The sequence below is a fragment of the Puntigrus tetrazona genome, chromosome 5 (genome assembly GCF_018831695.1).
Source record: "Puntigrus tetrazona isolate hp1 chromosome 5, ASM1883169v1, whole genome shotgun sequence".
NCBI lineage: Eukaryota > Metazoa > Chordata > Actinopteri > Cypriniformes > Cyprinidae > Puntigrus > Puntigrus tetrazona.
The window spans coordinates 19,198,875-19,221,525 of record NC_056703.1 but is presented as its reverse complement, the minus strand read 5'-3'; the positions used below and the strand labels follow the sequence as shown (position 1 = coordinate 19,221,525).

The following is a 22,651-nucleotide window of genomic DNA, read 5'->3' as shown; positions in this document are numbered from 1 at the left end:
AAGCAAGAAAATCTGATTCATAATTAAGGATTTGCTATAATAAACAATACACTTCCAAGGGAATTGCCTTCAGTTGTATAATATAAACTACAATATATAGATTAAAATTAAATGCTAAATCCTGCATTTTGCCACGACCCTAAAGTCCGTTTACCACATTTTTTTATATTTTGAAAAAAAAGCTAAATTTTCATTTATTTGTTTGTTTATAAAAAAAAATCTACATTATTAAATATGTTGTAAAAGAATATTGTATTATTTAATTATGATAAACGAACCGTGCAGCATCGATTCCCATGAAATTTAATAATATGCGATCAAATCCCGTTTTAGCTTTCACTTACGGGACTTTTATTTGACCCGGAAATATAAAGTGCTCTTTAATACAGAAGGAAGCGCGACTTCACAAAGAGCAGTTTTTACAGTTGATATCATGGCATTAGATGTGAAGTCCAGAGCGAAGCGCTATGAAAAGCTGGACTTTCTTGGAGAAGGACAGGTAAACGACACAACTTTGCTGTTTGTGAACACTTGTTAGATTTATAGGAGCAGCTTTTAGTGAGTCGCTGCAGCAGATAATCGTTCATTTGATTAATTTGACAGCATAATGTATTTACAATTATTTTGCAGTTTGCAACTGTGTACAAGGCAAGAGACAAAACCACAAACACCATCGTTGCTATCAAAAAGGTAAGACACCTCAGTTAAGACTTATTTAAAGCTTATTTAGTATTTAGCATTGGGTAGTGGGATATTTTGACTTTGCTTTTAGCATTCCGAACTATCTTTGTGTAAAAAGGTGAATTTCTTGTTTGCAGATAAAAGTGGGGCACAGAACAGAAGCCAAAGATGGTGCGCGCAGGATCTGTCCTGATTTTTGATTATAACTTTTTGAGTAATCGGTTTAATTTGAGTCTTCTGTATATTCTGTTATCCAGGCATCAACAGAACAGCCCTTCGAGAGATTAAGTTGTTGCAAGAACTCAGTCACCCGAACATTATTGGCGTAAGTCGCATCTATATTCATACATTGATTATATGCTCGTACTGACATCAGTGAACCTGTTTTCTGTCTCAGCTCCTGGATGCTTTTGGGCACAAATCCAACATCAGTCTCGTCTTTGATTTCATGGAGACCGATCTCGAGGTGACAACAATGCACTTGGACATTTAGTGCTTATCTTAGTAACTTCAGAGCAACAAACCTTTCACAGGGCTACAGTAGATCAAACAATAAAAGTCCGCATCAGCGCTGTATAAGTATGATGTTCATCCCTTCTTCCCTTCATGGCTCGTGAAGCACTTTACATAAATAAGTATTTGTGTCGTGGTGTGTTTCAGGTCATTATAAAGGACACCAGTCTTGTCCTGACACCAGCCAATATAAAGGCGTACATCCTCATGACGTTACAGGGTCTGGAGTACATGCACAATCACTGGATCCTGCACAGGGTGATGCTCCATGTGTTTTTAATTATCTTAATTGTTTATAATTATCTTTACTTCGTGGTCAGTAAGAGAGAATTTCCAGAGAAATGAATCATTGTGTTGAGCGAGGATGTCATAAATAGATCTAAAGTCACGTAAACGCATCTAAAGCATTCTTTTAAAATATCTGTTTGTCGGAGATTCATGAATGCACAGTTGCAACAGAAATATTAAGCAGCAGAATAAAGCATATGAAAAGTTTATTGAGCACCAAATAACCATAGGAATGGTTTCTGAAGGATCCCGACACACTGAAGACTTCAGTAACAGCTGATAGCATTCACCTTTGCCGTCAAGTGATGTTTTAAAATAAAACGGTCATTTTAAATTGTAGTAATATTTCATCATACTATTGTTTTTATAGTGTTTGGACAAATAAAACCTGGTTTGGTGAACAGGGCTTGACTTTTTCCCAAAGGAAAAGCTCTACTTCCAGTCACCCTTATAGTTATCATATATATATATATTTTTTTCTTTAGGATCTAAAACCTAATAATTTGCTGCTGGATGAAAATGGAGTCCTGAAACTGGCTGATTTTGGTTTAGCCAAAGCGTTTGGAAGTCCAAATCGAGTGTATACACATCAGGTTGTTACAAGGTTTGTAGAAAAAATGAACTTTTCCAGTAGTACTTCTAGATCCTCTTTATTGTGTGATTGTTTCATTTATCGTGTTGCGTGGGTACTTCTCAGATGGTATCGTGCCCCAGAGCTGCTCTTCGGTGCCAGGATGTATGGTGTGGGTGTGGACATGTGGGCAGTTGGCTGCATTCTCGCTGAGCTTTTACTCAGAGTGAGTATCTGACTTTGTAAAACCATTAGGCCTCTCTGAATACCTTTAGGGCCCTTTTCACGTTTCTAGTATTCCCCCAAAGAATACAAGAACAGAAACAACAACAAATTAATTGTAACAAGTGTTACGTATTCTAAAGTGTTACCACAAGTTGAGTTTTCATTTTCTCCAATAACCAAAGAAATCAATAATGATAGTGTTTATATGACTTTTAAAAAGACAAAAAAAAATTGCTTTGGATTTATTGATTGGTTACTTTGATCAGAAGAGAGAAAAATGATTTTTTTATATTTTTTTTTGTCCCTAGTTGTAAAGTGATTAAACTATTAATGCATATTTTAAGGTGCCATTTTTAGCTGGAGATTCAGACTTGGACCAGCTGACAAAGATATTTGAAGCTTTGGGAACACCGACAGAGGAGACCTGGCCTGTGAGTTGTAGTTATCTTCTGAACTTATTTGTAATTCAGAGAATATAGCTTCCGCTTTATTTGTGTACATATGAGGTAGAATGAGTGATTTGTTCTGGTTGCTGTTTAAGGGGATGTCTAGTCTTCCGGACTATGTGTCATTTAAGCTGTTTCCTGGCACTCCGTTGGAGCACATCTTCAGCGCAGCTGGCGACGACCTCCTGGAGCTCCTGAAGGGATTATTCACCTTTAACCCCTGCACACGCACTACAGCTTCACAGGTGCCACTAACTGAGTTGCCGTTCATTCAACTTAACGCTTTGAGCTGATCTACTTTAGAGAGGATCTGAATGAATAGACGTTCTCATTCTAGGCTTTGAAGATGAGGTATTTCAGCAATAGACCAGGACCGACCCCAGGACCTCAGCTTCCCAGACCGAACTCCTCGACAGAAGCCCTGAAGGAGAAAGAAAACCTGTTGATTGGAATCAAGAGAAAACGCGACAGTATTGAACAGGGTGAAGAAACGCTGCAAAAATGCTAGATAAATGCAAGTGATAGAGAAGTGGTGCTGACTGATGAATTTGCACGTGGTTTGAATTGTGGCATATTGGCAGATGTAAACAGCATTAAAAACTGGATCTTCACCACAAAGGGGGTTTTAACACACACACACACAGATGTCTCATTAGCAGTGTTGATGTCTTTCATCACAGTAATCACTGAATGTTTAAAAGATGCCACAGTTCTTCACAGGACAGCTCAATGGCTCTGTATCGACCTACAATATGATATTTTTCCCCGTGATCAAAGAAAGCTTTCAATTAGATTACGCCAGTGTGCAATAGAAAAGGATAATATATAATAGAACTGATGTTGAAGTTTGAAGTCTTAGTTTTCTTTTCTATCCAATTTCTCAGGTACCCTCAAAAAGAAGCTGGTTTTCTGAGTGACTTGGATTCTGTTTTCTTCCACTGGTGCTGCTGCGGTCCTGCGTGAACGATGTGCTATTCAACAGACTTGCGAAGTTAACATATTTATGTTTTTGTTTTCAATTATTTTTTTATGTACTTCAGGAAATTAAATTATAGAAAAATGAAAAATTTTGCCTGTTGTGTCTTATGCACACCACCCACATTTGTCTATAGTATATTCAGTCATTGTTTTAGCACACGCAATAAGTAAATGCTTTAAAAGGGCTTTTAAATGTGATTTTAATAATGATGTAATAATGTTATAGTTTTATGTAATGCTTATAAGGGTTTGGTTTCCGGAAATCCTGGTTAATCTTTATTTAGCTTTTTTGTTTTTAGGATTATTACAAAGCATCCAAGCAGTTTATTTCGTTTGAAGCAGCATCTGTACTCCTTAGGGAGGTGCTGTTGTTCTGCACTAGTGGTCTAGTAGTACTAGTGTCTGTGAACTGGCTACACTTCAGCCAACACGTGATATGTTGCTAGTTTGTCGAGTAATGTTTATATGCCATATGTGGAGTAATGTTTACAGACGGACGTTCTATATTTAAGCAATAAGTACACGTTAGTATTACACAAACTCTGTCTTCTGTCTCGACGTACAGGTAGTTTATTCAACCTAGTCAACGCTAACAGACCGTGCAGTTCAAAACCGATGTTCCCTGCAACTTGCACACTTTACAGATGTGTCCAGCCCAGTGGTGGAATGCTGTCACCGGAGAGCTACTGCATAAAAAAAATTCAACCCAAACCTCCACATACGAGCTAGCACGCATGTAAACAAAACAAGTACAACCACATTTTTTTTACATGAAGTGAAACTAGGATTTGGAATAACAAATATATAACGCAGGATGTCCCCGTCCCCTATTAAGAGCGGCTATAAAGAGCTCGGAATGACATGTTTGTCGTCGTCACTGTGGTGAGGTAACGCGAAACATCACGTTATGACGATGGCGGAAGTGATATGCGTCTATGATTTTATTTGATTTGGATGCAAGATCAATAATGAATGTGAATAAACAGCAGAGCGCCTCCGTAACCCAACACGGCTCTGTGATTCTGGATGTGTAACACACAGGCCATCTTCTCACAGACTTCCGCGCCGAGCCGCCGCTCGTACACGTCACAGCCTATTGTTAGCGGGGGCGCGCGGCGCGTGCAGGGAGAATCACTGGAGTAACGAACGCGCGAGCCCACGGTCGCGTTATCAGAACCTCACGAGCTCAACGGCTGAACCGGATCGGTGTGACTAAGGAGGATTTGCTTCGCTGCCATCATGTGTGCACCGTGTTGTTTGTCTCAGGTGAGGGATGCATTGACTGTACGGCATGAAGAAACATCACAGCCTTTTATCATCAACCGTGAACCGCGCGGAGTCTCTCCGGTTCAAAACGATTTTCTGTGTATTTTTATGCCGATGCTTTAGAAAAAGTTTAATAAGAGAAGTTCCGTCCTTTTAACGTGTGGGATCGTTGTATTTGTGAATGTGCGCGTGTCGGATTCGAGTATGAAAGCAGTTTTTAGTGTCACGCTTGTTTGTTCAGTGCCAGTTTCAGCTGGGAGTTCTCACCAGTATGTTTGCAGTGCATCGTCGTTTCATAAATATATAAACATTTCGTTTATTTTAACGAAACTAGCAGTTTGTTCATTTAAAACCCGTTGTGACTATGAAGATAATAGACGATGTATTGTTGAAAAAACCCCCACATCTTAAACCAACCCTAGATGTTTTGATGGTCTCCCAGCCTGGTCAAACTGTTATCTAGTTTGAGAGGGATTTGGGACATTTTCCAGCCTGAATCCAGTTTAACACCTGTTTGGAATTGGCTGAGAGACCAGCATAAACCACCTAAGACCACCAAACAATCCTAGGCTGGTTTAAGTTTTTTTGGAGTTTTTTTTTTGTCAACAGGTTTATGCTTTCTGCTGACTTTTTACAGGGCAGTATTTTTCCGTCAACTGTGGTGTCAGACTTACCGTTATAGCCAGTATTTTATCTTTATCTTCCAACGGTCAGGAAATTATGTCGTCACTGACCATCTTGTCTTCTGTCCTCATTTCATGTCTGTAATACGTCTGTCCTGGTTTCCATCTGAACCACGTGAATCAAATTTGATCGAATCCAGATACAACAGACAATGTTGGACACCCCACCAGGAAACACTTCAGGGCTAGATGTGCTAAACGAGTGACGCTCTATTGTCTCCTTCGCATTCTCCGTCTGCTAATTTCTCTGAGGGCCAAGCTCATCTTGTAGCCCCCTTTGTACGTGGTGGGGTCTGCGGGTGGTCTTTTCATTTCCTGGTCGTATCCGTGTGGCTGCTTGTTTGCATAAGATTAGCGGTGGAAAGCGAGCTTGCAGTCAGTGTTCAGCGTCAATAGTGTTGTCTCATTAGTGCTAAGCTTGTCAGGAGCCACTGGCCCCACAAATGTGTGTAGACGGGGGGGATTGGCATTGCATCGTCTCAGGGTTTGTTAACTAATTGCTATCATTAGATAACCCCTCTTTGTTTAGCTGTTGATTCTTTTTTTAAGGTAATTGATTCCCTCTTTATGCCAGCAACAGTAGCGTTTATTTACATGTGTAGGTTACGTATCCACCTAAGCAACATCTCAAGACAGTGCTTATGCTGTTTTAATATCAAAGCAGTTAAAGCGGCATAACAGACGTGATGTCAAATGTTGTCCATATATTTTAAAGGGAAAGACAGCGTAAAAGTAAACTCTGTACTCGTTTATTTGCCCTTATGTTTTTATATATTTTCAAGAATTGTTGTTTTGTCAAAGAGGTGAATATAAATGAGGTCCAAAACAATACTGGACAGAGGAACATGTCCACACGAAGCCTCAGTTTTCTTGTCTGCCACTTTAAATGTTGGGAAATTGGGAAAAAATGGGAAAAACATTCCAAGTAACTATTTTATTGCACTCTGCGTCATGGTTATAGCTGGGACTTCCCTGTTATCGCTAGAATTATGTTATTATAGTTATGATGATTTTTAGAAGAGAAAAATCCATGGCATAATTTTATTGTATCCCTGTAACTGCACATCTAAGTACTGAGAAATATTAATTAACATGTTATCCTACTTTAGGATTAGGTTTTAATTATGCATAATGTACACTTTTGTTAATATGGTAAGTATGAGTAACGTGTTACACTGGGTCTCATTTTATATTAGGTGGCCTTAATTACTATGTACTTACATTTAAATTAATCATTTGATACAATGGCGATGCATGTTTTTACATTATACTTATATATTTTGAAAATACCTATATGTAATTACAGCTGTAATTAATTTATGTACTTATATTTATAATTGCACCATTGACCCATCCCTTACACCTTAACCAACCCTTAACCTACCCATACCACCAAACCTAACATTACCTGTATCCCACCTCAATATCAGCAGAAGTGTTTTGCAATACAACATGACCTTAATAAGTACATTGTACTTCATTTTTCTTGACGTAAGCACATATTAGTTAAAGCCACCTAATATAAAGTGTGACCGAACGCTGTTACCGAATAAAATCTTTTCGCGATTTTGGCCAAACGTCACACTTGGAAACCTGAAGATGTAACGTTTGCGGGGATGGGTTATTTTTTAAAAAAATGGTGTTTTGTGTTCATCTAAAATCCCAGAGAATTTTCTAATGTGGGTGGAGCTTCCTTTTGAGATAGCCTTCTAAATTATTATCAAAATATTGTGTTTTGTAACTCGTTTTGCTTAGTCTTGTCCTGTTGGGAAACATTATGGAAATCTAACTGTGATATCTCCATCAGATGTCTGGGCTTGAGTCATATATGACCGCCCTGTGAATCATCCGTGATGATGCATTCTATAAAAATGTGGTTTCAGTGCTTTGTAACATTGCTCTGTGAAAACATTCATATGTGTACTCTGAGTTACCGTTGCAGATCTGGTAATACAAGAAGGCTATTCGTTATCTTTCATTATCCAATAATAATGATTTTAGTGGCACACTGTTCTTGATCAGGCCATGAGGCCTTAACTTTGTTTGTAAGATCTTATTAGTCTGAACTCCGGTGTGCCACAGTGTTTTGACTGATGAATCGGTCGAAGAACACATACCCCACATCCTATTACCCTGTGGACTTTTTGTAGACTTTTCCGAGTTCCTCAAATCTCAGCTAGTGAGTTTTTTTCAACGCTGTCTGCGTTGACTTTATTTGTTGGTTGAAGTGAGGCGTTCTCACCCTTGTGATTTTCACACAGCCTTTGCTCATTTCTTTCTCTCGGACTTCCTCCATTTCATCAACGTAAAGGGTGTTTACTCTTGTCCCATGAGCCTTTTAGATTGCTCTGTATTTGCAACTGAAAAAGCTGTCAAGCAATCGGCGTCCATCCATCAACGCCGTGCCGTGTGATTCTAGCAGGAAGGTTTGACTCTTCAGTGTTACTATGGGTACTCTTCGCACCGGACAAAAGAGCACTTTTTTTTGTGTACACCTCAAACAGTGAAGTAATACATTTTTGCCTCAGCTGTACAATTGCCTGGCTAGCGGATCCACAAAGCAGCTATTCATGACATGGAGACTATAGATTTATTGTCTGCTGAGTTTCGACAGTAATCGTAGTTGAGCTCAGTGAAATATATCAGATAACTTTGTCTATTAATGTTCCTGGCTGTTTGTAACGTACACCAGAGATCAGTTTCAATTGAAATCGATTAGCCTGTTTGTTGGGCGGTCAAACGTCTTGTCAAGTCATCTGGTGTTTTAGCATCGCTGTTTTAATGGTGTAATTACTTAATAATTTTTTACATTTTTATCATGTTTATGTAAAAAAATCTTACAATATAACATGTTTGTCTGCTGGTTTTTATGGATTTATTGTATTTTTTAATTGTTTTTGCCATGAAAAGTACTTAAGATGCTGACATGGCATTAAATAGATATATGCTACTATTATTTAATGATCAATGAATTCCTGCAATTTTAAAAGGGGAAATGTTTCCATACTTATTTCCACTAACTATTTTATTTGACAATTATTGAAATTACATTAAAGAACTGTAGCATTATAATGTAATTTTATTGTAGTTTTTTTTAAAAGAAATGTAAATTCTATGAAATTCTCAATTTTACTGGCAATTCCATTAAGTTATATTATTAAATAATATCTATATTCTCCTTCTAACAAGAAAAATATTTTTGTTTATTTGATCTGACAGTTACTGAAAATACAGTGGAAAACTACAAATAGTCCTAGTATTTTAATGGATTTAAAAAATAATATATTTCATTCTGTAAAATTCTGCATTTTATTGACAGTTCTATTAATTTAATTTGATGAATTAAAAATGAAAAAACTGAATTATAAAACATACCTTCCAAATGGGGAAGTGTTACATGCGCGCTCACTTTATTTGACCTTTCATTAACTTGCAAAACCAGCATTTTTAATGTCTTTAATGTCTGTCAGTCTTTTACTGTTAATTTTAGAATCTAACCAGTTCTTGAGTTAACTCTTTCATTAGTATCGATTCCCTGCAGTCCAAACTTATTGTGTAGCTTTCACTGCTTACTATTGTTTTTCGTTAAAGTTACTATTTTTAGCATCCAGCAGTTCTGTAATAGCTTTAAGATCCTTACTGTATTTTGTGGTTATGGTCAACTTTTCTGGGTTTCTTTCAACTTTTCAAAGAGCTCCTCCACACACTTCTGAGGAGCTTGAGAAATTCCCAGTCTGAATTGTAAGGAAAACAATGTCCAGGTTAGTGTCCTTTCTCGTAGTTCGTTACCTTTGACCCAGACCCCTGCTGGTGGTGGGAGAGGGCTAGAAGGCTTCTTTGTAGGGGGTTGAGAACGGTCTCCGGGGCAGGGGATGGGGGATGGTTTGATTGCGAGAGAGTTTCTATCCCACTCAACCACCGATGGACTCCATGGTGTGTGATGGGTTGGGGTCGTATGCTGACCACCTGTTGTCTGGAGAGGGGACTCTGGATTCCTCTGCTGTCTGTCTTGTTACATAGTTCTGATGTGCTGTTTACTCTCAACATTTATGAACATTTAAGCTTCTAGAAGATAAACCGAGGATATTCTGCATTATGATTTTGTTATATGTTAGGATGTTGAAATGAATGGTCCCAATAAAGCGGTAATTCACTCAGAAATGAAAATGATAATCAATTACTCATCCTCAAGTTGTTCCAGAACTGTATGTATTTATTTGTTTTGCACAGAAGAAGATATTTTAGAAAGTAAAAAAGTAAAGTCAGAGGTGGCCATCAGTTGTTCAGTTATCAACATTCTTCAAAGTGTCTTCTTTTCACGAAAAAAAACACAGATTTGGAACAACATAACAGTGAGAATGATGACAGAATATTCATTTCTGAGTAAACTAACCATTTATAAGCATATACATGTTTTTTTTGTGTCGATATAATGTGTTTTTGGAAAACAACAGATATTAATCTTAATCTACGTATTCTTGTAAATGTAATTTTAATTTCAACAAATCAAATTCTATCATTAAAAATATTTAAAGATTTGATTATAGTATGATTAAAATATAATTTATGCATGTTTATAATGATAACAATTATAAACGTATTAACTAAATTGTTAACTAAAATGTTTAAGATGTAGCTTACATATTGGTAATGATGTGAACTGTTGTATTTTTGTCTAAATATAGATTTTAAGAACATTCTTAACCTAACGTTAGCTTTGTAACACATATTTGCAACATCCTTTAAACATTAAAAGAATGAAATGTACCATTCCTTTGTCTTTTCTTCTCTGGCTGAATTATCTTGTCTTCAGAAGGTAGTAGAAAAGATTAAGGGACTTTCTAATTCGTGTAGAAACATTTGTTCAGATACTGTATCTCCTCAATCTGATCCCGGAGCCTCGTGTTATGTCTGTGTCTTGCATCATATGAATCAAGCTGCCTCATAGTAACAGTCCTGCTCTACTATCGCTTTCAGCCAATAGGAACGAGGCATTTGTGTTGCTAAAGGGGATGATGACCAATAAGAGGCCTACAGTCCCCTCAAACCATTTGTTCAGTTTCGCAGTACATTATAGACTTGTATTGCTTTATTTCAGCTGAAATGTATATATTATCTAATCTTAAAAAGATCGTGTTGTCTTTCCCTGGTTTACACTAACGCTTTAATTATCTGATTTCATACTTTTAAATGTGCAGATGTGCTTTAAAACACGTTAGTTTAATTGTAAATCATTGTAATGGTTTGTGATCGTATGCGTGTGGTTTTTCTGCAGCTGGCCTGCTGCTGTGGATCGGCGGCCTGCTCCCTGTGCTGCGGCTGCTGTCCCAAGATCAAACAGTCCACCTCCACGCGCTTCATGTACGCCCTCTTCTTCATGTTGTTCACGGTGACCTGTGTCATCATGATGTCCCCTACTGTGGAGGCGGCAATGAGAGAACATGTGAGTTTCTTCAGAGCTCCCGCTTTTGCATTTTTCGGTATCAGGTTCCCTTTTATACGAAGACCATTAAATCTGGCCTAAGGTCAGCGGATCTCCGTTACATCACCTGCTGCCGGGCTTCTGCCTTCCCGCACAAAAAGATCCAACTCATGTCAAATCCAAATGTTCCTTCGGCACACTTTCACATTCTCTGTGCTGTTGGGACAAAAACATGCAGAACAATAGCTGGCCTCCTGATGATAAAAGTGATCGGTACACTCTTATTGCTAGGTGTAAGCATAGGCAAGTTGTTTTTAAGTAAAAAAAAAATAATTAAATTAAATTAAAGCAGCACACAATGAGCCAGGCGATATGTTTCCAAGTTTGTTAATGAGAGACACTGAAAACATGTGGATATCAAAATGATAGCTAATAGCTAATTGTTGCAGCTAAATAGCTAATAGCTAAAAACATTGTTGTAGAAACGAAATGCCTTCACCAATAGAATTCACAAACAAATGACGTGCTATTTTAATATCATTTAGCATTTAATACCACTTTATTTCTAGCGATTATTGTCAGCTTTTATTACACAGAATTAATTTTTTAAATCTTTCGTAGTCATTATACATCACTATCACTCTATTCTCCTATTTGATACTCTTCAATGCTTTGACACAATCTGTATTGTTAAAAGCACTATACAAATAAAAGTGATTAATTGATTATCATTACTAATATAGTTTTCATTCATATTTTATTCATATTAATTTTTAATGCTAATGTTTTTTATTAGTTTTGTTGTGTTTAGTGATTTTTTTAAAAATGGTTTTATATAATATAAAATATCTATACAGTTTTATGAATTTTTGGTAGTTTTAGTCATTTTAGTATTTCATTTAATACCTTTTAGTTTGTTTTCAGTTTACTTTATAAAATAACTTTAGTTTAATTAACATAATATAATATTGTAGGGGTGTAACGATTTGCGTATTGTGCATCGTACGAATATTCCTATTCCCTTCTAGGGGGGGACTTCCTAAATTTTCGTAAATATCAATATCACAAATAGTCTAGAAATCACCCACACCTAGGTACAACCGTCTCCTCTCCATTCTTAAGTATAATGCATAATAGTAAAAGGGTCTATTTTCATTGTTATTTGTCTTCGTACAATTTGGGCGGCTGCGGTACATTATAAAAGTGACCCAAAAAACTGCAAACCATTCACAGCTCTGTAATTTTTCCCGTGACTGCTTTTTTAAAATAGCCAAACTGTGCAGAAAAACCATGACCCTGGAAACACTGGTTCACTGTACCCTTATCACAAAAAACTTTCCACACCGCGATGACATTGTTGGGCTCAAACCTTATTAAATTATTAATTTGTGTAAAAAAAAAAAAAAAATAGCGCATAATATATAGATATATACACACACACACACACACACACAAAACTCACACACTTTGTCCATAACACATGTAGTTAAAGAGACACATTTGCTGTTTTTTGTAATAGATTTTAGAAATAGAAAGTAAATCTATATTCAAACCACATGCTTTCGTGTAAACACCAGGCCATCGTTCTAAATCTTTATTTAGTTTTGTTTTCTCGATAAAAAAGTGCTTTGTTAGCTAACAGAAGAACATTGTCCTCTACCTGGACAGATCTTTTTAAAAGCAAAGGGACATTAAAAAGCATTTGTAAGACAGAATTTACGCATTCGTTCATTCATTAAAGAAAAGGTCAATAGAGGGATCAAGGGTTTATTTGCAGGCAGCAAGCCCATGTTATTCAGACAAACACAAAGAAGAGCTACACAACTCTTCTGCTTCAAAGCATTGCAGGAATGCAAGACAGAGTATGAATGCAGTATCATAACATCTAACATAGGAATTTTTGAACACTGTATAATAACCGTTTCAGTGAAGCTGGGTTTTGTTTTTCTGAAATTCTACAAAGCCAGTCACCGAATGCGGTTGAAATGCACTTAAAGGCTGTAACGTGAGCTCAAGCTCTTTTTTTTGCTCTCTGCACCACAATGAGTGCTTGCTGAGTAAATGCCATGAGTATAAAAAACCCAGGCGGTAGAAAAGACCAGCATGGTTATAAAAACGCTGCGTGCTCGGTGAGGCACAAAAGGACTGTCACTCAGGTGCCCAAAGCACAAAGATTTGCAGCAGTTGAAGTTTTTTCCACAAATGGTTAAATTAGCACATAAAATCTTCTCCTGGTGGTCTCTCGTGGGTTACAGCACAGGAATACCTCAATAACTTTTATAATATATGATTGTCCGTGTTATAATAATAGTAGAGCCTCCCAGCATTATAGCAGGTCTGCATAATGTGCACTGTTGGGAACCTAAATATATTTTAAGAACTGACCAGTGCCCTGTAGTTTGTGCCTGCTTTCTCTTCAAAACCACAAAAAGAGAACTAGACTTGTTCAGACTCCATTTGGCTTAATACACTTACAAAGAGAAACCATGGAAGTACATTGTTTTTAGACACATGCAATGGTAATACAATGGTTTGCAGTCAAATTAATTTGAATTTTAGAATCTCATTATAATTATTCTTTACTATTGTATATATAACAGTAGAATTGTTTTAATGTTTGATTACCACTACTTTATTTTATTATTATATTTATTATTATTATTATGGTACAGACAGTGGTATTACTGTTGTTTATGATTTATTAAAAAGTGCACAAAATTGAACCTCAACCTTTTTTTTATTGTCCTAGATGAATGTTGAATTTTTTTGGTAAATGGAAAGGTCAAAAGAGCATAATTTATTTGAATAACAGTTTAGTCAAACAATTTAGTTTCACTGTTTAATTAACGAATGTACTTCTTTACTGATTGTGTCCTTGCTGGATTAAAGGGTGTAATGTATTGCATCTTATCGTAAATAATTATAAACAAATTTAAAACGCATAGTGTAACAATACTCAATAGGTGTTACAATGCATTAACTGTTGTTAAAATTATTGTGTGCGTTATGTGCATTGCATAATTAATGCACTTAACCTACCCTTATGATGCATTGCATTATACATGTAAGCTTTACGTATGGTATTTTAATAAAATACTAATAATTAAATAAAAAATGTAGTACTTCTTAACAGATGTTTTCGATGTCTGTTTAAGGTGTGTGTATCCTAAGGGGTTTTTTTGTTTTTGTTTAAGTAGTTTAGGTTCCTTTTTTGGCACCCAGCGTGAAAGGGTGTGTTCACCATTTGACTTTAGCCGTGCCCTGAAGCGACTGTAACTATTCTGTTACCCAAAATGTAATTTTATTCCTCTTTTGTTTTGTGCTCTCCCCAGATTCCTTTCTACACTGAAATGTGTAATAAGCTGAATGCGGGGGAGAACTGCAGTACTCTCGTGGGCTATTCGGCCGTGTATAAAGTCTGTTTCGGCATGGCCTGCTTTTTCTTCTTATTCTCTGTGTTCACTATTCGTGTGCGAACCAGCACAGGATGCCGGGCAGCTGTTCACAACGGGTAAGCGGTCGACCCAGACACTTTTGAAGTGGTATTTACGCTGGAAACAGTGCCTGTTCCTCCTCTGCTTTGCTCCGTGGCCCCTCTGGGCCCAGGTTCACAGGACCTAAAGGGACCACCTCGTATTGTTTGGCCTGCTGCCTCCATCCGCACGCCCCTCCTAATGCTCCATTATTCACCCACAACCAAAGACCTGAATAGAGGTATTAATTTAAAGCTCTGTCCAGAGGAAATGGCGCTTGGAGACGAGCTTCACCCCTACGAATGGGATGGTTTAGCCCCACATGAGAGCACTTCATGTCGCAATAATTGGATCTTTGTGTTGTATGCAAATGCAGGATAAAGAAGTATGTGGCTGAACTCAGTGTTGTATTCAGCTCTATCCTGCTTTGCACATTCATACAAGCCTTCAGAAAAAAAAAACGTAATAATAAAAACCTCATTTAGGTCTTCCTGAAATTACCCCGTGATAACATACTTACATGGGTAAACAGGAAATCCTATACTAGATAGCAAGCAGTCAAAATCTCAAAATGACGTACTATAGGAAAAGTGTCATGGTACATATTTTGGGTGGTAGGATTTTTAATTTAGTTTGAAAGATCTTATGCTCATTAAAGCTGTATTTAAAAATGTAGTTTTAATGTCGTTGTTTTTTTTTCTTGTGAGGGCTAAGCTAAAAATGGGCGTCTCCATTTGTAAATTCTATGGGTATAGCTTCTGGTCTCAGAAATTTTTAGCTGTACAAAGCAGTATCTACTTGATACTGGCATGTCATTTAATGTGCATTTATTGTGAACCTATGGCATCTAATGAACCAGACGTCTCACCCATGGGCTTCTTTCCGTGTTCAGGAAAAAGATGGATAAATTCAACCAAAAATTGCCTTCGATCAATATGTGTTGTGAAAATGTGCAAATCATGTGTTGATTTATTAATACTTATTTTTAATTGCTTTTAAACTTTAGTACAATGATTTCATTTTTAAGCTTACTTTAGTCGCTTGCTGCTTTTTGAAACCGTTTGTAAACCCGCGTCTTATAATATAAGTCAGACTGCCAGTTTGAGAAATGTTTTTCTTACTCATTATGTCTTTAAAGTTTCTTCTGTTTCTTTGCAGGTTTTGGTTCTTTAAGTTTGTGGCTTTGCTGGCCTGCTGCGCAGGCGGATTTTTTCTCCCAAATCAAGAAAAGTTTCTAGAAGGTTTTGTATGCTCAGTTTTCACATGCTTCCTCTCTTTTTATTAAGTTTGTTGCTGTTGTTTTCATGCACTCTAATGAGGCCTGTAAAATGTATCTTTATTGAGAAGTATTGAGACATTCCTGGAAAGTTTTATTATTTCTGCTTTGAGCCTGCGGTGGTGTTGGGATATCTCCCCTTAAATGTCCAAGAGCAACAGAGTTGATCTACTGTGAGCTTCTCTGCGTGGTTCACCAGCTAAAGTAACTCCGAGTCTTCCCCTGCCTGTATCAATAACCTCACGACTACATGCATATAATGTTGCACAAGATCCTGAATGATAGAGAGGATGTCGTCCCTTTAGAGTTGTCCTTGAATTACACTTATACACTTATATAATGGAAAATCTCTCTTCATAAACACTGCAGCAGTTCCATAGTATAGTATGCAATGTTTAGTATTATTTAGATACTAATATTAATAGTTCTAGTAATATAGTTGTTTTTGCATTTTTATACATCAAGCAAAACAAAATGGAATTGAGTTTTCTTTAGCAATTCCCTGAAATACAATGCTTTTTTTTTTAATATGCTTTATTTCAGTTAGCAATTATTATACAAGTAAAAAATGTTTAGTTCTAGTTAACAATAATAACTTATCAAATGTTTAATTTATTAATTTTATGCCAGACACATTTAATGTGATAAAATACAATATTTATTTCATGCATTATTTGTAAGTCATTACCTGAAACACTGCTCAAGATGAACGGTACCGTGATTGGTTCGATGTTTGTGTTTGTTGTCATAAGGAAATAATTTAATTAGTGGTGCCAGAATAGTTCATGAAGCCTACATTTTTATATTAGCGCCGGTCCAAGCGAAGTTTTCAGTTCTTGGATTGTAGCAGAAAGCAGTGTTTGTTTTGTCATACAGTATCAGCCAGAGGAAAAGACCTTTTGACTCTTCTCTCTTTCTCTTTTTCAGTCTGGCGTTATGTGGGGGCTGCTGGAGGTTTTCTTTTCATCATCATCCAGTTGATGCTTCTCGTTCAGTTTGCCCACAGATGGAATCAAAACTGGTGAGCTGACGTTTAGCGCTGTCCAAATAAATCAGTTTTTCCTTTCTTCCCTCTTTTCATTAAGAGGAAAACTTATTAGGCTCTTGGAAAAGTTTTCTAGTACTTTCCGTCATTGCATCCAACTGTTGCTCGGTATGCAATTTGAATCCCCGCAACTGGAAATCATTAGGTCCGGGAAAGGAGACTAAAGTGTAATCTGGCTGCATTTAATTTCTACTGTCTGTTAGGTTGCATGCTTGCCAGCCGGGGTGGTCCGCTATAGCTGAAGCGTACTTTCTAACACTGGGTTGAATGCTGCCCTTTCTCAGGGGCGTGTTCATCAATAAAGTGCGTCGTGGCGGTAGAGTATAGTTTTGTGTTGTGCTGTCGACGTTATAGCGAGTAGAAAGAGAGAAAGTAAGAGGTTCTTGGCTGCTCTCCAGCTTGTGGACAGGAAAACCCATGGCAGAGCTCAACGTGCATCACAGTTTCCTCTCTGCTTTCTGTCAACAAATGGAAACAAAAAGAAATAAAAGAGCAGAAACACCCGAGACTGGGAATTTTGTATTACAGGAAATATCAGGGACAAAACAATCCTAAGAAGTAATAATAATTGTATAAATATAAATATTTGTATCTAAAATAGATTTTGCAGCATGACTGATAAGTTTCTTTTAATGAATAGAAATTTATATTAAGTTATAAATGTCACAAACTGTCCCTTAGGTCATATTGCATCCTTGCTGAATAAAAGTATTCATTTTGTAAAAAAGTTTGTAGAATTTTACAAATATATTAGGGATGCACCAAAATGTTTGTTCATTTTGTCAGTGAAGCCAGTTCTGTAATCAGGAGTAAATGCTATCAAAGTGCGTGATTTCACATAGAGTTGTATTTACTACACAGAGCTGCTGAAATCCACACCGATAATGAAAGTGGTTTTGAGCAGCCCATACGTGAACAACTGCTGATTACAGAACCGGCTTTACTGACAAAATGAGCAAACATTTCACCTGATCATTATCGGTGCATCCCTAATAAATAAATAAATTATATATATATATATATATATATATATATATAAACAAACGAAGAACAAATGCAGTATGTCCTCTCTGAAACGAAGCAGACGCTGGAGGGCTGCCCAGCAGATGGAAGTCACTGCTGTCAGCACTTCTCTTGTGCATTACTGAAACATTCCCTCACCCCACGCTTTCACAACTCTTCACACTCATTCAGTCATGAGACTCATTCCGATATGGCGCATTTATGATAAGAGCAATCTACCCTTGAGACTAACTTGACATCTAACAGAAGCTCTTTTTTCCAAGTGGGTTACAGTTGATTAATTGCGGTGACGGGCAATCTGAGTTTAATATCCTGTAAGCAGGCTGAGGAACACAACAGTGATGGGCCTTTAATTAAAACGTCGGGATGTCTAGTTGGTCACTGGTTACTCCTAACACTGCTAATAATTCCTCCTATCAGATAGCACCCCCACTGACCACCTGGTTAAATAACTTGCTAAACGAAAGCGCTTTTTAGTTCAGGATAGCAAGAAGTTTTGGTTCAGTAAGACTTTTTTTTAGTAATTAATACTTTTAGCAGCAACTTACAGCAAGGATGCAGCAAATTGATCAAAAGTGACAGTAAAGACATTTATAATGTTTGAAAAGGTTTCTATTTATATATATATATATATATATAGTTATATAATATTAAAATAGCAAACCCTTTATGTTTAACAATATTGCTGTCTTTACTGTATATTTAAGAGACTTTTAAGCATACAGTATATATTTTTGAGCACACCTGTATATTGCAGTGGGATCTTGGTATTAACTGATTTCAGATTTACTCTATCCTAAAAGAAGTTACAGCTTGAGGGCTGCCTTGGGTTGTAGACCAGACCTTGCGTTGATAGTCAAAACTTTCTAGGACTACCACTATCCAGATTTGAGATGTAGATCTGATAAAATGTCTGCAGTGAAGAGACTTTTGTCTCATGAAAGGAATGTTCTGGGTTGATTACGAGGCTAACTCAACAGTTAACGCAATAGCTTTAAAAATGTGGTTAAAAATTGTATTCATTAAAGAATCCTGGAAAAAAAGTAAATAGGAGTAAATTACATTTTGAAATATATATTATAAAAAAAAACGTATTTTAAATTGTAATAACATTTCACAGTATTCCCGTTTTCGTTTTTTGAGATATATTATAAACAAACGTAAATTAACAATGAACATTAAGTGAACATTAATTTAGATTAATCAATGCCATAAAAACAGTGTTCGTTGGTGATAGTTATTACGCTAACGAATGTTAACACACTGGAAAGTGAAAGTTAAACATGAATTACTGTCCGTTAGTCATTATTAGACATTAAGCTGTCTAGATTGTGTAGGTGAATGAACTTCTGGTTATGATTTTGCACAGGGGTTTTCTCCACGTAAACAGTTTTTCACAGATAGTTGTCATGTCTCTGGAGTCCTTGCATGTACCATTAAAAGTTGTTATAGTATTTTTATAAGGTTTATATTATCGTGACAGTGAAGTTGAAAAAGGTTTTTTTTGTATTAATTAAATTTTCCTCGCTCCTTGAGCGTTCAGGTGTTTTCTTGCAGCTGCATTTTTGAATGGACAGAGCGATGAAATGATTTCCTGTGGTAACTGTCATTATGCCACAAAAGCCGAAGTCGCATCGATCCCAGAGCATTCCTTTGAACCGTCTCCACCGTGTCCCTCCACAGGAGCTCAGGAGTCAAGTATAATAAAATCTGGTATGCAGCGCTGGCTCTGGTCACTCTGGTGCTGTTCTCTGTGGCAGTGGGAGCCTTGGTGTTTATGATCATGTTCTACACGGACCCAGAGGCCTGCTTCTTCAACAAGCTCTTCCTGGGTGTCAACGGCGGCCTGTGCTTCATCGTGTCTCTGCTGGCTATCTCGCCCTGCATTCAGACCTGTGAGTTATTTCACTGACCTACATTTTATACTAACAAACAGATGTTTGCTTGGGCAAACAAATTTATTCATAGCGCCTGGAACTTTTCCCACGTGTGAGCAAGCCGGAGAGCTGAGGAGAAGAGTTTTATCATGACTTATACACAGAACAAAGTTGTTTTAGCGAGTAATTAATGAATATTTACCCGAAATCTAAAAAAAAAGGTCATCATTTACTCGCACTCGAGTAGTTCCGTATCTGCTGAACATGAAGGAAAATATTTTGAGGAAAGTTTGTAACCGGGGCGTTTTTTGGTCGCCATTGACTTTCATAGTAGGAAAACATAACGTGGAAGTCAGTGGTGACCCAAAACAGTATTACTGTTTTTACTGTATCTTTAAGCAAACAAACTTTCCTCAGAAAAAACATACTGACCCTTTTAAAGTTTTATGTACGTTCATTTAATAAATACACGTGATGTATGAAGCCTAAACTCTCAAACTGACATGATCAGATCTTTATGTGCCGTTTTGCTCTGTTCTCCACAGTCCAGCCCACCTCAGGTCTGCTTCAGTCCGCGGTCATCTCCGTCTACGTCATGTACCTCACCTTCTCGGCACTCGCCAGCAAGCCCGTTGAAAGTGAGTACGTCTGTCTCAAAAAACACTCTCAGCCTGTTTTGGGTGTGTCTCTCAGTGTGGTATGTGGTTTCCTCACTGTCTTCTGTGCGGACAGAGCTGTAAACTACATAATGCATTTCAACCCACCAGGCTTATGTACTTCATTTTTCCACACCGTTATCAAAATCTGTCCTGTGAAATCCGTCTCTTTCAGTGGTGGAGCGAAACGGGAAAAATGTCACCGTCTGCGTCTTTCCTTACAAATCAGGACTGCAGAGCGACAAGAACATAGTGACGGGCGTTGGAACGGTCATACTGTTTGGCTGTATACTCTATTCTTGGTAAGAGAAATGCAAGTTGTGTTTTTCTCATTGTTTATATGACTTGTGCATTATATTAAAATAACATTTATGAGAAAAACAGAACAATATTTAAAGGAATTGTTTGGCCAAACGTTTTAACGGTTGAAAATGAATTCTCTTTAGGTCATTAAAAATGTAGTTGTGTTTGTTTCTTTATCAAAAAGATTTGGTGAAATTTAGCATTAAAAAAAGTTGTTCACCAGTGCTGTGCAGTAAATGGGTGCCGTCAGAATGAGAGTTTATACATTTAATAAAAACATCATTCCAAAAGTAATCCAGACAAAGCTCAAATATGTAGGTCCATAATTCTTCTTGTGGAAAATAACACAACTGTTGTTCTCTCAAATCTAAAATTACTGATATATTTATTTAGAGCCGTTCTGGACAGTGTTTGCTTGTAAATTTCTTTTTTGATTCAGACAAGATCACTTTTTCACTGAATTAGGCAATATTATGGATAGAGGATTCATATTTTTAAATTATAGATTTGTCTCTTTAAAAAAATATGCAGCTTTTCACTTTACTTGTGTATTATTGTGATTGTTTTGATTCATTCTAGTGGTACCCTAATATTTAATGCTAATGCATTTCATTTTTAGGTGAACTTTCTTTAAATTGTAATTTCTGGAAATCGTCCCCTTGGCCATAATTCACTAATTAAAATGTGAAAAATAAATAAATAAACAAGTGATAAATACTTTAAAAAAAAAAAAAAGTAATTATTTTTAGGTAAGCCGTTTATTTTAATCCACTGAAGAAAACATACATTTTAGATAGAAGTTATTTTTGCGTGAACTCTCCTTTTGAATAAGCAGGGATATTCTTGGCCTGGATGCAAGTCTCCATAACATATTATTTAAATGGGTGATCCCGAAACCCATCCTGGGAGGAGTGGAAACATGTAATTATCTGGTTATGACAAGATGTTCATTTAGATTTAAAAGCAGGTAGTTTGGTAGGAAGGGAGTGAAGATTAGAAGCTCTCATACTGTGAAGACGTGAACTCACATGTGTTTCTCATTAACTGCAGACATGTCTGCTGAAGCGCTCTCTTTAGAGCCGTATTTACACACGTATGTGTTAGCTGTCAGACCGGTGATTCATTGTTTTGTCTCACGTCGAAATGCTTTTGCCATATTTCTAGTTTTCGTGAGGCAAAACATAGCTTTGAAGCAGAAAAAGTGACTTATTTTGTCATCTGGTTGCATTTTGAAGAGTTTTAGGGAATGCTCCGCTTTCACATTTTAAAAAAAAGAACACTGCCCCCGTGTGTCTGATTCTTTTGTTTGAGTTAACATAAATACTCTTCCTTCAGTTTGATCTCTACCACCAAGAGGAGCTCAACGGCTTTGCAGGTGTACAGGAACGATATGCCTGAAAACGAGGTGAACATTTGCTGTGTTCTCTCTCTGCTTTGTTTAACATTACATCAAACTACGTGATGAATCACGCTACTGCTTTATTTTCAGAGAGCACGCTGCTGCTTCTGCTGTGTAGACGATACGGGTAAGACTCTTATTTCAAACAACCCGTCTTCTAGTATTGTAGGAAAATCGGATTTAAACTAAAATGTTAGAGAAATAACATTACGTTAGTTTGGATTGATTTTAGACACTCAAAGTTGGAGCCCCCTGGTGGTCATGAAGTACTGCAGTTTCTTAAAAGGGCTGTTTTTTCTTCTTTTTATATTTTCCAGAGGACTATGATGATGAGAAGATTGCTGGAGGGCAGAATGTGAAATATGATGAGAGAGACGGCACAATCTACAGCTACTGCTATTTCCATTTTGTTTTCTTTCTCGGCTCTCTCTACGTCATGATGACTGTAACAAACTGGTTTAAGTATGTAACAAAAACAATATGCCTTAACACAAAACACATTCTCAGACCAGCTGTTACATTTGCT

At 36.9% G+C, this 22,651-nt stretch overlaps 2 protein-coding genes across 2 annotated transcripts in view; both read left to right on the top strand.

Annotated features, from left to right (window-relative positions):
• The first annotated feature begins 359 nt into the window (after nt 1-359).
• On the top strand, nt 360-3,791 carry cdk7 (cyclin-dependent kinase 7). Its single transcript, XM_043238313.1, has 12 exons — nt 360-499; nt 631-690; nt 819-852; nt 939-1,006; nt 1,079-1,147; nt 1,342-1,452; nt 1,968-2,086; nt 2,180-2,279; nt 2,623-2,709; nt 2,820-2,969; nt 3,062-3,206; nt 3,609-3,791. The coding sequence occupies exons 1-12, from the start codon at nt 434-436 to the stop codon at nt 3,635-3,637; spliced, it is 1,038 nt and encodes a 345-aa protein (XP_043094248.1). The 5' UTR covers nt 360-433; the 3' UTR covers nt 3,638-3,791.
• Nucleotides 3,792-4,786: 995 nt separating this feature from the next.
• serinc5 (serine incorporator 5) overlaps nt 4,787-22,651 on the top strand; it is a 20,722-nt gene continuing 2,857 nt past the window's right edge. Inside the window, exons 1-11 of the mRNA XM_043240053.1 lie at nt 4,787-4,968; nt 10,927-11,094; nt 14,406-14,584; nt 15,705-15,787; nt 16,750-16,843; nt 19,574-19,785; nt 20,313-20,405; nt 20,599-20,725; nt 22,062-22,131; nt 22,216-22,252; nt 22,443-22,587. Of these exons, the coding sequence (XP_043095988.1) occupies nt 4,942-4,968; nt 10,927-11,094; nt 14,406-14,584; nt 15,705-15,787; nt 16,750-16,843; nt 19,574-19,785; nt 20,313-20,405; nt 20,599-20,725; nt 22,062-22,131; nt 22,216-22,252; nt 22,443-22,587 (1,235 nt within the window). The 5' untranslated portion in view covers nt 4,787-4,941. The remainder of the gene's footprint in view (nt 4,969-10,926; nt 11,095-14,405; nt 14,585-15,704; nt 15,788-16,749; nt 16,844-19,573; nt 19,786-20,312; nt 20,406-20,598; nt 20,726-22,061; nt 22,132-22,215; nt 22,253-22,442; nt 22,588-22,651) is intronic.

Excerpts from the sequence above, each read along its gene's own strand:
- cdk7 (XM_043238313.1), top strand. The coding sequence starts at position 434 with ATGGCATTAGATGTGAAGTCCAGAGCGAAGCGCTATGAAAAGCTGGAC. Across the intron at positions 2,280-2,622 it reads TCGCTGAGCTTTTACTCAGA|GTGCCATTTTTAGCTGGAGA; the intron begins GTGAGTATCTGA and ends GCATATTTTAAG. Across the intron at positions 3,207-3,608 it reads ACGCGACAGTATTGAACAGG|GTACCCTCAAAAAGAAGCTG; the intron begins GTGAAGAAACGC and ends CCAATTTCTCAG.